This window comes from Berghia stephanieae, chromosome 11, assembly GCF_034508935.2.
Source record: "Berghia stephanieae isolate SIO BIC M18660-M18661 chromosome 11, UCSD_Bste_1.3, whole genome shotgun sequence".
Lineage (NCBI taxonomy): Eukaryota > Metazoa > Mollusca > Gastropoda > Nudibranchia > Aeolidiidae > Berghia > Berghia stephanieae.
Window position 1 is genome coordinate 30266747 of NC_088370.1, and position 15837 is coordinate 30282583.

Below are 15837 nucleotides of genomic sequence, written 5' to 3' on the forward strand. Positions count from 1 at the left end.
AATTCACACGGATTCCCTATTTTAATTAGAAGGAAAGTTCTGGCTTTTAATACACACTACACTTTTAAAACTTCTGCTGAACCACTTTGGGTTTATTGCTATTATTACATCATTTGAACTGACAATATAATTTTATCCCCCCCCCCCCCTCCCCTTTTCTCTCTCAATGTGTGGGGGTGCCAAAATTTATAACAAATTGAACTTCCTACTTCTTACCATAATAATTATTAAGGCTAAGGCCTTTAGAATATAGATACAAATGATAACAAACATATCTAAACATATGGTAAAGGAACTTGATGACTTGATGGCAAAATAAAATAAAATTAAAGCAATTGGTATTTTTAAAATATCGATATTATTAATATTGGATTTCACAAAGAGAAGAAATATACGAACTTTTAAAACAAAAACTATACAATGCCCATAAAAATAAGTTGGAAGTATGTATTCAAAATAAAAACATAGTAAATAATAGTACTGAATATATTATGGACTAAATTGAAAATAATACATAACTAAATTTAAAATATCGATATCGTCGGGCAGCCATGATGAGAGTTAAAAAGTGTCTTCGCATAGATATGGAGCCCTGAAATTTGGCATGAATAAAGTTTAGATGTTGTTCTAAAAACAAGCGTTATTATTTTAAAAACACGCTGTAAATGAAAAAATAATTATAGGATTTCTCCTTAAGGCCGCATGGATACAAGCTTGCTTTTCATACTTGCGTCTTTTTGTACTGGCACTTGCAATGTCCATCACTGCCATGTCCATTCACAGATTCTAATCCACACCAATTGAGTGGGACTGTGTGTAAAATGCCATTACAATGTCTCGAGGTTTTCATCATCACACAACTGTCAGTGACCACGCTCAACATGTCTGTGATAAAGTCAAATCGATAGAAATAATGATAGAAATAAGGCTCGTTTTAGGAGATTTTTATCTACTTGGACATCAGGGATGTAAATCTTCCGACAGTATGATTTTGCTTGATATATTCTGTTAAGTGCTGATATTAAAAAAAAAAAATAATTAAAACTTAAAACTAAAAATAAAATTCGTAACATGAAAAAAACAGAACAAACAAAAAAGAAAATAGTTTTATTTCTTGCCTCAAAAAAATAAGTTTTTATTCCTTTTCAAACGCCATCTTAAAAAAACAAACAAAAGAAACTTTTTGTTTGTCATGTCAAACTAGACCATCTAGTCAACTTGGTATATTATCATTCCATCTACACGCTCCGCTAGGCGTGGATGTATTCACTGCCTGCTTAATGTGCCACAAATGAGAGATAGGGTCACGGTCGTCGAACACAAGCGTAGTCAAGTAGCATGCACAGCTTAAACCTATATTTATTTGAAAGAAGGAAACATTAAATTTTAAGAATTTAAAAATGTAATGGGCGAAATCTTGAGTTTAGATGTTTTTATGAAGTGTTGGCGTGCCCCAAAACTCACTTTATTTTCGTAATTTAAAAAATATTAATTCATCATCATCATCATCTGTATTTCTTTTATGGAAATTTTATGCCAATTATGGATGTACGGAAATGGAAGGAATATTACTGATTTTTATTTCACAGCAAATTGTTTGCAGTGTAAGAAAAGCATTTTTTTTTTTCCAAAGCTAGCAATGACTATGAAGATATTTTTTTCTCTCTAATTTTGTGAGAAGTACTAGATAAAATCTTTTGAATTTTTAATATCCTTTCATAAATAAAAAGGCTCCGGCTATTCGGCCTAGATTCTGAATAGTCTCCCGTGGCTATTTGGACTCAAACTCCACTGTGCATGTGCACTCAACAAGTTATTCGAATACTCTTTTTTTTTGTCTTTGTTTTGTTTGTGTGTGTGTGTGTCTTTTTTAAAAGATTAGAGCAAAATCTAATGTGACCTGCTTGATCGTGCTTGGTATCGCTCCGAAATTTTCGGTGTTGCGTATAGTGCGTCTTGTATTGTTCAATTACAGAAATGGAATGACAATTCCCACTGCGACTGCGTGTGCTTGATAAAAAGACAAAGCCAGCATTTCACATTGGACACCACACTCACCACACGACATCATTACCTATGAATCCAGTACTGTCATGGTCTAAATGAGTGCTAAAGAGCTAACTCGACTATGCATAAAATAAAGGTGTGAAGAATAAGGCCCCCAGAATTTACTAGTTACTTTAATATGAAGAACAAATGACAAGTTGTTTAAGATATTTGATTAAATGGGACTTCTGTTAAATGAATGGTGATCATAGTTACAAATGGGAATATAATGATATTATGTGATCTTGATGAGATGATGATAATTTTAGATATTGTGGACAGACTTGTGGAGTTCCACTTCCAGTTTGATAGTCATTGCAGTTATTCCTCCGACGGGCTCAGGCTTGATAAATTCTTGACAGTGGTTGAACTGGCAACGGTGACAAAGGAAGCTCTGGCGTCTTGATGTCGGAAATCAAAGCTAGTGAAGTCCTGAGAGTAAGATATAAATCTTGAAAATTATAAAGATAATATGAGGAGTGGAATAGTATGGCCTTCAGGGCATAGGTTATGGAGAGAAGTGAGTAAGATTAGATCGATCAGCTTTGATAATAGGTGGCTACGTGTCAGAAGGTAGAACGGAAAGTATTCACTAATTTGAAATTAATTCAAAGAGAAGGCTATTAAAGAAAAGATGATCTATTATTAGAAGGTAAAGTTTTTCTAAGCCTACCGAAATATAACTGGAGTGAGATTAATTCAGTTCTTGCTAAAATGAAACTTTAATAAAAATAAATGTGAATAACCGTTACTATGACTGGTACCTAGAATCACTACTCTGTCTTAACACCCTCTTACCCATAGCAGGCTAAAGAGAGAGGGAGGGCATTGCTCTCACCCCACCTTCCCCACCCCTAATTGTTTGTATCATTTTAATACGTATCAGTTACTGCCTAAGGCAATCACTGTAAAGTCTCCCATCCCTGCAATACTGGTCATTTTGTGATGGTACTGGCACCTCAGATTCAGTACGATAAAGCGGGGTAACGATCGAGTAATGGGTGGTGTGTGGGTGCGTAAGACGCTGGTCAAACATGCTTAACAATTCCCCCTCAGTTCAGCATGCACACACATGCACGCGTAACGCATTAACTGACACTTAATGCTACGGGGAGAACGATGACATCTTTCACTTCCATTCAACACAGACGATTCGCGAAAAAAAAAATTCAATGGACCACAAGGGAATGTCCGGTTTGTTCGAGATTTCCGTGTTGGCCCCAGATAGTGTTCATGATTTTCGTGTGCCAATACTAACGAATTAGAGGGATTAAAACTGGGAATTTTACCGAGTTTGAAATTTCAAGATTTGCGTGGTCGAGTGTAAATAGCAAACTTCATTTTTTCCAATCACCAGCTTTGCTTTCTGTTATTTAATTCGACTTGTTTATATAATGTTTATATTGTATTTTGTTTGCAGATGCCCAGATCTCGTAGAAAGAGATCGTACACTGACAGTATGGGCCGTGATGCCCATGAGAGTGATTATAGACACCACAAAAGGAGAAGAGAAGAATTTTTTGATAGTCCTTACAGGAGGTCTCGAAGGTAAATATGTTAATTTAACTTTCAAAATTTGACATTAATTATTCATAACATGTTTCCTATCGCTTCTTCCTTGAAATCCATTGTTAGAAAATCAATGATCACAGCTGGGCCATTCCATGTCAAGTGGACCAAATTTTCGGAAATTGGGAACCACACCCCTTTCGATTTTCCTCAAACTTGGCTCAATTGAAGATACGAGATAGGAAGAAAACCAAATTTTCAGTTCAGAATATGGATATTTGAATTTTTTACAATTTCACAACGGGTCAATATCAAATTTGCTCGTGGGTCCATTTTTGAGAGGCTATAACTTTTTTTATTAATCAAGCTGACTCTCCAATTTGGTTATTGTGTACAACTTTTAGTATAGATTACAATTATTTGAAGGAAAATGAGAATATTTATCAACTTTTGGAGTTATCTGCCCTTGAATATGGCTCCCCGTGCTGTTTGGCAAAAAAAAATAAATTTTTTCAATATTTTTTTTCATGACTTTACTGTTTCATTTTTGGTCATTAATGATTTGTATATCAATAAATAACATATGGTCCAACATAATATGGCATATATATGGATCTGGTACTATAATTTTCGAACAATAACCCATATCGTAATGCGACGTGCACCAAAATTACAAATTTTCATCAATTTCAATGCTCAAAACGGTCGAAGATGTCGGCTGGGATTTTTTTTCAACATTTGATATATTATGCAGATACACTATTTCTATAAGCACATGGAAGCTTTCCTTGTATTTTGAGGTGCTTCATGGTAAAAATCACCTGCAAAGAACCTACGTATCGCAATCTTAAGTTACAAAGGGGCATAACTCAATAAATTGTGTAAACCCCTAAAATCGTCTTATATTACACTGATAACAAACAAAGCTTAAAATATCTGGCTTATGACAAACTCTTAAAGGATAATAAATTCAATGCTTTCTGTTTATTTATTTTTGAAAAAAGTGTAAAATAATGCATTAACATTTCAACAATTGTATACTACACACGCATTCAGATTATCAGGGTGGTATGAATGGAAAAAAATATCCATCTCCTTTAGATTTATCATTTAGTGTGTTGGAATGTTCTCCAGTTTAAAATGGCTTGTAAAAAAGTGAGAAAGTTAAAGATGGAGAAAGGGCTTTTTGCCGAACCCGATTCTAAAAGTGGTAAAAGAATAGCAGATGGGATTAACCCTCGAAGCGTCCAGGGCCGATTTAATCGGCCTCTCGGCCGCCGCCATAACGTTCGGGCCGATCTAATCGGCCCTAGTTTAAAGTGACTATACAACGACCGGCACTCTAGACACACATAAGAACTCTTTTGTGTGAAGTCCTTGATGTGTCTACTTTCGTTTTCTCTCGTTTCCTTCTTGCCAACAGACCGTTGAACCGTGATTTTCAGTGTTCTTTTCACACGTTTACCGCATCTCGAAATGACCGATTCTGAGCCACAACCAGGGCCTTCGGGCCTCCGTAGATCTAGAAATAGATCTACTTTAGCTAATAGAAACCTATTTACTGCTCTCATGAACGACGACAGTGATGAAGAGGACGATTTTGATCACATTCCTCATGTGAGTGATCATGAAGATAGTGAGGATGATGATGATAGTGATGATTCTACATCGATTGACGCAGAAACTGAAACTGAAAATAGACCTACATGGGTACCTCAAGCCCCAGAGACTGTAACTGAGGATTATCCTCTGTCCTTTACAGTAAGGAATAACAAGAAAGCCAGAAATATTCCTGAGAACACTGAGAGACCAATAGACTTTTTTCAACTGTTTATGACCGAAGATATGATCAATGACATCACAAAACAGACCAATGCTTATGCCGCAAAATTTCTAGGGACTGAAGAGATTCAGCAGTGGATAGCTGATCACAAATACTCCAGATACAGAAAGTGGCTTGTTGATGGCATTACATCTCATGATGTAAAGAAGTACATTGGTTTAGTACTCAACATGGGTCTTATTGATAAACAAAGTGAGAGGCACTATTGGACTACAAAAGAATCTCAAGAGACTCCGTATTTTTGCAAGGTGATGCCTATGTGGTTTTATTCTCTGATCAGCCGGATGATTCACGTCAGCGACCCAGACAACGAGATCGCCCGGGGCCAGCCTGGGTATGACCCTTGGTACAAGGTTCGTCCATTTCTTGACGTCTTCAGTGATGCTGCGAAGAGATACTACCTACCATCGCAGCACATTTCTATCGACGAGAGCCTGATCGGCATGAAGAACAGATGTCTTCATCCAGTACATGCCGAACAAACGCCATGCCCGCTTCGGTATAAAGAAGTTTCAGGCAAGTTCTTTTTTTTTTTTTTATATATATATATATGATAATGACTCATTCTCTTCATTTCAGGACTTGCTGGCACTTACTTTTATCATTTCAGCTCTTGCTATAAAAGATAAAATATTTGGTGGGTATAAAATGTTATCATTATGACCAAACTTGTTTTTATTAAATTTTTTTTTTTTTTTTTTTTTTTTTTACACTTCCAATGCTGCTAAAATTCTCTTTTTACATTAGTACACATAATATTTACTACATAATTTATTACAAAACTATATGTCAGTTGTATGTTATGTTCCACTTTACTTTATGTACAAGTTTTGAGCGGGTGGTTGGATGGGAGCATCACCCTTGAATCGTATACCTATGATGTTCGCATGGGTGTACGATCCGATAGTGATGTCGTTTCTTCTTCTCTTTACTAGCCTATCCTGCTTCTTTGGTTTGTGATTGTTTTTTTGACAGGGGATATATTTTTTTTCTGTAAATCTTCTGCCTGTTTGTTATTTTTAATTTAGCTTATGATATCTTTAGGTTATGATTTTGATTTACATTTGTACTATTTTTGTTTGCTTGTTTTTTTGTTTCAGCGGTCTCTCATATTACCTCAATTGTGTTGGAAGAGACCTAAAGCAACAAACAAACAAACAAAAAATAAAAGTTTTGACTTACAGTAAATTTTATTTATTGTAGTCTAAAAATTGCGTTCTGCACATTGTTGCCGATATGAATATTTTGCAAATTATTTTACTCTTTTTTGTTGTTTCTTTTTTCTCCCTAGCTATGTGACGACAATGGCTATGTCTACTGTGTAGAGCTTTACGCTGGCAAAGATCTTGACGTGGAGCGAGACGATGGGCTTGCTGTCGGCGTTGTGAAGTCTCTGATGGAAGCGAGTGGTCTGCTCGGCAAGGGCTACCTACTGTTCACCGACAATTTCTACACTAAGCCTGCCCTCGCTGAATATCTGTGGCTTCATCGGACGATGATCACTGGCACAATCCGTGCTAATTCCAAGGACTTTTCAAAGGGACTCGCTTCAAGGAAGCTAGCGGTTGGCGAGTCGGTTTATGAGAGAAAAAACCACATGCTGGCTGTAGCCTTCCGCGAGAAAAAAAGTCAGCGGAAACCCGTCCTCATGCTGAGTACAGCCCACGTTGCCTCTTCCCAAACCAAGGAAATTCGGGGCAAGACTGTCACCAAACCATCAATGGTGCTGACCTACAACAAACATATGGGTGGGGTGGACATTAGTGACAAGAAGGTATATCATTTTGCTGCACAAAGATCGACCAGACGCTACTGGAAAAAAATTTTCTTCAATCTGGTCGATATGTGTATTTTGAATTCTTGGATTCTATTCACCACGTCCAAGCCAGATGCAAAGATGAACAGGAGAGACTTTATCATTTGTGTGTTAGAAGCCTTGTGTCAACCTCCCGACCCCACACCCCAAGCCCCACCTCGTCCCATCACTCCAACTCCTCGTCTCGCGACACCTGGTTGTCATCGCCACATGATCGCAACTCATCGCCTAATCCTTCTAGATGGCAAAAAAGAAAAGGACTGTTACGTGTGTAGTGACAGGAAAGTTCCTGGTGGAAGGAAACGAAGCCGACACTGGTGTCCTTTATGTGAAGTTGGCTGTCACGAGAAATGTGAATTGAGACTTCAACACACCACTGGGTTAGGGCGCCAACGCAAAAGCCGTCACTTGGCAGAGTAGGCCTAACAGTAACACTTGTGACCTTCAAATGGACAGTTATTTGACTCTGTGACTCTGTGTTTATAATTCTTGTGTTTTTGTGTGGTTTTTTTTTTTTGTGCTATGTGGATAAATAGAGATCGCTCTCTCTCTTTTCTCAGTAAAAATAAAGGTAAGGAAAACAACACGTTTTTTTTGTCCAGTACTGGGTCATTTATTGTTGATGTAGATCAGATGCAGTGAATATTTGTATCTATTGTTATATATTGTCTGAAAGAGGAAATGATGAGCTACAACTTGGGTATTTCAGAATTTCAATTTAGGCAAAATTTAGCTGACTTATCCCTGGCCAAAGTAAATGAGCCGGATAAAAATAAATGTCAAGGTCAAGGTCAATGTCATCTCAAAGGATGGTCAAGGTCACAATGTCGTTTATAAATGGTCATAAGTATTCATAATTTATTCCTCTTTCAGAAAATATATACTTTTACAATCTTATTCTTAGAAACAAGGCTACTACATCTTATTTTCTAAACCTTGGTAAAATCAATGAAATTGCCCCGACGTTCTGGCCGGGTACTATTGACGCTTCGAGGGTTAAAGGAAAGGTAATTGAATTTTTATAACAACAATGAATATTCGCGGCTGCGTCCTGGAAAGAACGACTTGTGTTTTAGTCACAATTGATGGGGAAAAAACTAAAGTGCAAAAACGTTTGACACTTGTTAATTTGAATGAACTACATGCGGAACCTTTTAAAAAGTAACCAATATGATATTGGTTTATCAAAATTAATTGAACTTAGACCCAATGGTGCATTACTGTAGGACCATAAGAAACGCATTCAGTTTGTGTTTGTGAAATACATCAAAATTCAAAATCAATCATGTATAACGTTTCCTAGGGATACATTCATTAATCTGAATAATTAAATAAAATAGTGTGTAATGTTGAAAATGCAGAATATATACTTCGTCATTTGAAAAATGTGCAACAGACAATCTGAAAGCATTTCTTTCATTTTGTGGCCAATATAGATGTGACTGTGCAGGATGCATGAATTTGATCAGAACATCAGAAGTTTCCTCAGAGAGCTCAACTACAGTTACTACATTCCACTTTCATTCCTGATCATAAATCGCTGCTGCATACATGACTACTCGAAAATAAATTTGGTTGACATCCTCACTCATACTCATATCAAGAAATGAATTGCTAGTGCCATGATCCATGGAAGTTCTACTAAAAGATAGTTTTTTAATATAATATATTGGTCTAAAATAACACTGATGACCCTGTGTTTCAAGAATTCTCTGTGCTGATTCAAAACATGTAATGGGGTTATAGAATTAGCTTCCTCTTTTTCAGAATTCTTATATGCGAATCTTATGCCATGTACATCGCTAGAGCATCATTCATAAAGTTGTTTTGGGCATAAGATCTGGTTGTCAATTAGAGCTTGTAGATGTCATATTCATTTTTGTTTATTACTTTTGATAATCCATCACTTCTCGGTGCTTAGTTTCACTTAAAAAATAATCTATGGTTGTTTAATGGCTATTAGAATATGCGCATACCTTTTAAAATTTATTTTTGTCGGCTCTATTAAGCTTTTGTTGTCTGCTTGATGAAGGAGATAACTCTTGAATGACAAGTAGAAACAATGAATTATGAGTATCTTCCCTTTCATATCTTTATTATTAAATTGAAGCTTACATTCAATGTCATATTGTTATTCATATAGATTTATAGAACAATATTAGGTCTTGGTTGGAACTCCAAACCAGGATTTAGTTCAATTGTTTGTTTTGTTTTGGTTTAAAAACATATAAATAAGGAGAGCAAATTAAATGGTAAATGTTAAATCAGTTACATTGTGAGAAGTCAGTTATTCTTGAACTTTTCCCACAACTGCTTCTCTGACACTAGTGTGTTGCTCTCACTGGTGATATTTTTCATCATTTCAAAGTTTCATAGCTCAGTTGGTAGATCACTCGCTTCACATGCAAAGGGATCTGGACCGTCGGGTAGAAAACTATGAAACTTAAAAAGAAATTTAGAGTTGCAATACAAGTATTAGAATATGGAATGACTGTCTAGGACGTCTGCTCAGATATCTAGATGGGAAGCAAATAACAAATTTTTGTTGTTGCCATCTACAATACTAACCGTAACGGTTTTGTTTGTGTATCATGACTACATTGTTGCTATACCTCTAATAATTATTCATTGCAGTAATGACCGGAGGATCCGCAACAGGAAACATTACGATGAGCACTCATCACCACTGTACAGCACAACAAGCAACTCAACCAACATTAGCTACCATCATCACCAACAGCACCAGCGACACCAACATCACCACCATTATCTACAGAATGATGACAACACAGAGTTGAGTAACTACGCAGACATCAATACAGCAGGGAAGCACCACAGGCATTCAAGCTCTCATAGACGTCGACGACACCGTCACCATCGGCGGTCCTCTTACTCTTCTAAAGGGGTGAGTAACCACTTATCGTTGTTACTAAATCACTCATTGGATCTACATTTCTTTGTCATCATGTCAGATGGCCACCATGTTTGCACATGAACAATTTGTTCTGTGCAAGGTTTGATTTCAATCCAGATTTGAACCCACAAATTTTTACATATTTGAGAAAGATATTTTTTTTTAGGGGATTTTCGGGGAGACATATTTTCTTCTTCTTTTTTTTTTTTGTTAAACTTTCAACCTAGCTTTATTTTATATAAATTTAAAAAGATTAAAATGAGTCAATGATCCTTGGGTGTTTTTCAAAAAATCAGAAGGTAAGTGGAGTTATGGGGGGAATAAACTTTTGCAATCTTCATACTTTTTCATTTTGATTTGGCTTGGCTTGTGTGACTGATTGATGTTTTGCTTGTTCAGCACCAAATATAATGTTAAAATGGCTATCCCAAAATATCCATGTTGGAAGATTAGTCACTGAGACGTTGACAACCTTTAATTAAAAAAAAAATCTATAATATCTAAATTCTTACGTATTTTTCTGGTACATACCAAGATATATGAACTTGCAAAAGTGATTCCCCCTTTACCCCTTAAATTTCATAGAGGCTCTCTTTTTCTCTCACACGAAAAGAGAACTTTTTGGTCTTATGCAATGGAACTCGGATACTGGGTTGATTGGGCTGAGGGTCAAATCTCACTATTTAAAGCATTTTTGCTATTGTTTTTAACTACACTGGTTAACAAAAGGGTTTTTTCTTTTTCTTTCGTAGTTGCTACTGAGTTCCATTGTATATATTGCCCCTCCCATTTCCTCCCCAAAGTTTCTTTCTTTCTCAAGATTTGTTTCAGGTTTACCAATAATGACTGGTGAGTACCTCTCATGACGTACAAACGTTTTGACTTCTTAAACCATGTCAAATATGTTTGAAGAGAAGATTATTAAAGAAGGGGGAAAAGAGGTCGTTATCAGGTCATTGTATTTGTTGAGATAAAGAAAGAAATCATCCCACTTATGAAGAATTTTAGACAGTGAATTTTTGCTACCCTCTTACTCGGTGAGACTTTGGTCAATAGAAAATCTTGACATCGATAAAACATTTGTCCATTTCAAAGTCTGGTTTCGGGTGTGATATTTTTTATAACAGCATATCAATGGATGCTTGAACTATTTCCCCCCTTTTTTTCCTGAGCCTCAACACTAGTTGCTTTCAACTTTTAAGCGTCGTTACCAAAGTCGGGTGAAATTAGGAACAATTGTGGAAAATAATTGGTGCATTAAAGTGTGTAGTTGGAAATATACAAATGAGCCAGCCTTTGTCATTTTTTTTTTTTTTTAAGATAAGAATTTGTAATTACTTGAACTTTTCTAGTAAAGTGACTGTCACTGTGGCAGCTTAGGTGGTTGTCCACTAACAATATCTGGCACCGTGGCTGTATAGCTGGACTATCACCTTTAATTTGAAAAAAAAAAAAAAAAATTTTTTAGCTGCCATAATTTTTTGAGTCATGAATTAATTTAACCATTCATGTTGTCCACGTGAGTCACTTTAAGCTCATAGTAAACATGGCTTTATTTTTGCTATCCTGCACCATTTATTTTTCATGCATAAGAATACTGATTTGTGTACATTGGACTATTCATGTTATTTTAAAGATTATTATTATTATTATTATTATTATTATTATTATTATTATTATTATTATTATTATTATTATTATCATCTTTCTTTTTATTATCTTTATCATTAATATTCATGTTTTTTTCCCCCACATATTTATTTATTTATCTATTATGATCATTTACATTACCATGAGATGACAGTATAACGTCTTTTGCGAGTATTTGAATATGCCCTGTGGTTATTATGTCTGTACAATGTTGCGTGTATTTGTACATGTCTGTGTCGGTCTTCCGCGAGGAATGATAAAAGAATTCTTCTTAACCGGTCAAAACAAAACACATTTAGCACTACGCATTTCATCTTTTAATTGATTAGCATTCAGCTCATGGCTTGATTATCAGGTTTTATGTGTGTATGTGTATGTGCGTTTGTCATGTGTTTGTCATTTTGATTCTTGAATGAATTTTTTTTTTCACTCCCTGATCTGGTTTACGTGTCGTTGTGTTAAGTGGCGGTTAAAGAGTGCATAAACCAAATAGATTCATGGTGAGATGGCCAGATTTTGATTAGTTTTATCGAAGTTTTATTGGAAAACGTAATTTTACGTAAATTATACTGCTGCTCATCAGCTGCACAGATGAGTATTTTGTTTTTGATATTACCTGTATTCCAAGATTGCTGATTATCATCGTTATCATTTCCAATCTCGCTATATGCAACCAATTCACCCGATAGGTGTTTTGTTTGCTTGTTAACCATCCTGTTTTCCAAACCGATGCGGTTTAATATTAATTTCAATTCAAAGGTTTATTTTTAGGCAGTTGCCAATATAACTCATTCATGAATATACTATTTCCAATCAACAAATCAAAGTAAGTAAAGTCAATAATCAAGCAAGGCAAACAATAATAGTAATAATAATAATAGAGTTTATCATTTTGAATGATTTGAGTAAAAAAAAAAACAAAAAAGAATACAAATTTAAACATTGCCATGCATATTCATCAACATCAGTTGTTGCGGGGAGGTAGGAGAGCGAATCTGGTTCTATTCTACACTTGATTGTCATGGGGAATGTCGTCATTAGACAAAACACGCTGTTTTTATTTCGACCAGAAGAAAAACAACAAAATTTTATTTCGGTTAATTATGATTCGATTGAAACGACTCTCTTTATGCCAAAAAATTATCAATTCAGGCATTTTTCAAAAGTCTCAGGATTGAGAGAGCTTGCCAAGTTCATCGTCATTTCAATCGATCCTTCTTAGCGATAATGGTTTAAAAAAAAAAAAAGGGGGGGGGGGGGCTGTATTGTTAGAGTATCGAGTGTGACGTTTGTTCATTATGCCGGTTCTTATTATCATCATCTTTACCTACTCTATCCAGCATATTTCCATAGTTTTGCTTCTCCAACTGAGTGTATTGGTAGGAATCTTGTCTTCTCAGACACAGCGGCGTGCGTGTGTGTTTGAGTGTAAATACGTGTGTGAGAGGGAAAGAGAGTATGTCCGACACAGTGTGTGGATACCGTCATTCTACATCAAGTCAGGCCATGTGCCGTGCTTGTTTTTTTCCCCACAAGAATAACCATGATGCTCCCACCTTGCATGCTCTCCTGTTTTCCTGTTCTTGTTATCTTCGTTCCTTGGTTAATATAACGGTTGCCATCTCTTTCGCACGTGTCGGTTTGGAGTTTTGCCAAGCAAGGCAATAGAGAAGATATAAATACACTCTGTATTTTTTTTTATCTTTCCTTTCCTTTTTTTTTTTGTTTGTTAATGGTTACCTGGATATTTGATTTTCTCATTTCCTCATTGACTCAGGGTTTTTTAAGAACATTGGAAGTCGACAAATCACGCATTTGTACTTTAAATATCGTCATCCTATAATTGTAACCGACCAACCTAGATTCTATTCATCATCCCACCTTGACCCATGTCCACCCCACTCCCAGTACTCACCTGCCACATGCGCTAACAAACAACCAACCACATTGTTTTCAAAACCTTTGTTCCAACTCCGTTCTTTGATATCCACTTGATTGAAAGCTTTTTGTCTTTAAAATGTCTATAGATAGAACGAAATTGACGTCATTCAACTCTTTGTTATTGTTTTTAGCCAGCCATTTTTTGGAGTGGTTCTCACTTAATTGTATTAATCAGACTAAACATTTGAGGTTACACATTATTTTGTGTCTTGGTATGTTACATCCGGCTGGCGGGTGTTATAAGTTCTTTTTTAACTAAGCGCAGTGCATCAATACTCCTTTCATACTTTTAGATATCAGGCAAACTGACCAAAATTTAGGCTTAATTTTACACTCTTGTTTTCTACACCATCCAAATTGTAGCAGTGCGGTTCTTAAAGACAAAATGTGTGTATTTTTGGATGCATGAGTGGATCACTGCTATATAATAGACGATAAACATTAATTGATAGTATTTATTTAATTGAAATACTCACGAGTTCTGCCCACCGGATCAATCGGACCAACACACGACGGTATAAGCAGACCTGTCTTCTTGAACATTGAAAAAAAATTGTTCTTAGGAGACAGTGTTAGTAATTGCTAAAGTTAACTTTATAGATCAACAATTTACTCCCACCAGATATGAATAACTCTTCAAAACCCTTAAAATTTTGTAGTCTGGCTTCAAATTTCATCTTCCATAAGTTTTGATTGATGACTTAGAAAGATGCTCATGGAGTTCTGAAATTGGAGTCAATATTTTGTAATTCTACGAATTTTTCGTAATGGTTGGCATGTCTGCATATATATGTAACCTTAAACGTTTATTGTTCTTTGATAGGAGAAGGAGACTTTTTGTCGCGAGTATTCATACTCCATTTTCCCCCAATTTAAATCCTCTGTATGTGTAACTGTGTCTTTGGAACCATCTTCCGAATGTCTATGGAACCATTTGACATTGCCGTGCCGGCACTTAAGTGTCATGTTTGTCTTACTTCTCCTTAACTGCCTGTCATACACTGGAGTTTGGGCCACCAACTGCTTCTTAATCTTGTCAGATGTGCTGTGGTCCATAATTTTTTAATTCAACAATTGTGGTTTTTTTTTTAACGTTTTATGCGCTATTGTAACATTTGTTTCAAGTGACTTCTATTACTACATGTTGTATACCGTCTTCCATTTTCAAGTTACTGACATCTTCCATACTTTTAAAGTGTTGAAACAGACTATATTCTTATTTCATACTTTTTCTTATCCCTTAAAGTAAAAGATGTCATTATTATAATCTTCATCAATTGTTTGTCCTCGCATCACTCCCGATTCCTTATCGCTGTTATTGGGAAATCTTCAATTTTCACACGTTCAGAAAAAAAATAAAAGTTAATACTCTCACACCGTTCCTCCTCTGATGGTATGTAGAAAACAAATAAACGAAACAATGATGACAAGACAAAACCGCAACTAAAAAACTGAAATATGTGTGTATTTATATATATATATATATATATATATATATATATATATATATATATATATATATATATATATATATATATATATATATATATATATATATATATATATATATAATATAATAAGAGAGAGAGAGAGAGAGAGAGAGAGAGAGAGAGAGAGAGCGCAAATGTGAAGAATAAACAAAATGATAGAGTATAAGAGTAAACGAAACACATGAGGTAAATACAAACATAACCGTCACACATACTCACTAGCTGGCTCACGCACTCGCGCTTTCACACAATTACACAAGCGGACAAACACACTCATGACACACATACACTTTTCCCTTGCATATTACGTGCACACATAAAACCCAACCTTTCCCACTTCAAAATACACATAACCTACCTAACATTATGCTGCTGTGTAAAGCCTGAGTGCCTAAGTACAGATTCCATCAGCATATTATCTGTCTGTTCGGTCGGTCATAGAAATACAGTATACGCTGCCATACTCTTCATTTAACCAGTTTAGTTCACTGCTGTACTCTGGAAAAATCAAGTATTCAAAAATTTAGCCAGAAAACTCGTCCTTCAAGTGTCGAACGATTTAAATGACCCCCATCTTGGCTTTAAAAAAAATAAATCCTCAAAACTGGGGTTTCGCGAAGTCCCAGGT

The 15837-nt window shown here is 35.6% G+C and overlaps 1 protein-coding gene across 11 annotated transcripts in view; it reads left to right on the forward strand.

Annotated features, from left to right (window-relative positions):
* LOC144957114 (uncharacterized) overlaps window positions 1-15837 on the forward strand; it is a 56260-nt gene that overhangs the window by 6581 nt on the left and 33842 nt on the right. For all 11 annotated transcript variants that reach the window (XM_078888092.1, XM_078888093.1, XM_078888095.1 and 8 more), the window contains exons 2-3: window positions 3467-3594; window positions 9849-10119. In XM_078888092.1, coding sequence (XP_078744218.1) covers window positions 3467-3594; window positions 9849-10119 — 399 coding nt within the window. The remainder of the gene's footprint in view (window positions 1-3466; window positions 3595-9848; window positions 10120-15837) is intronic.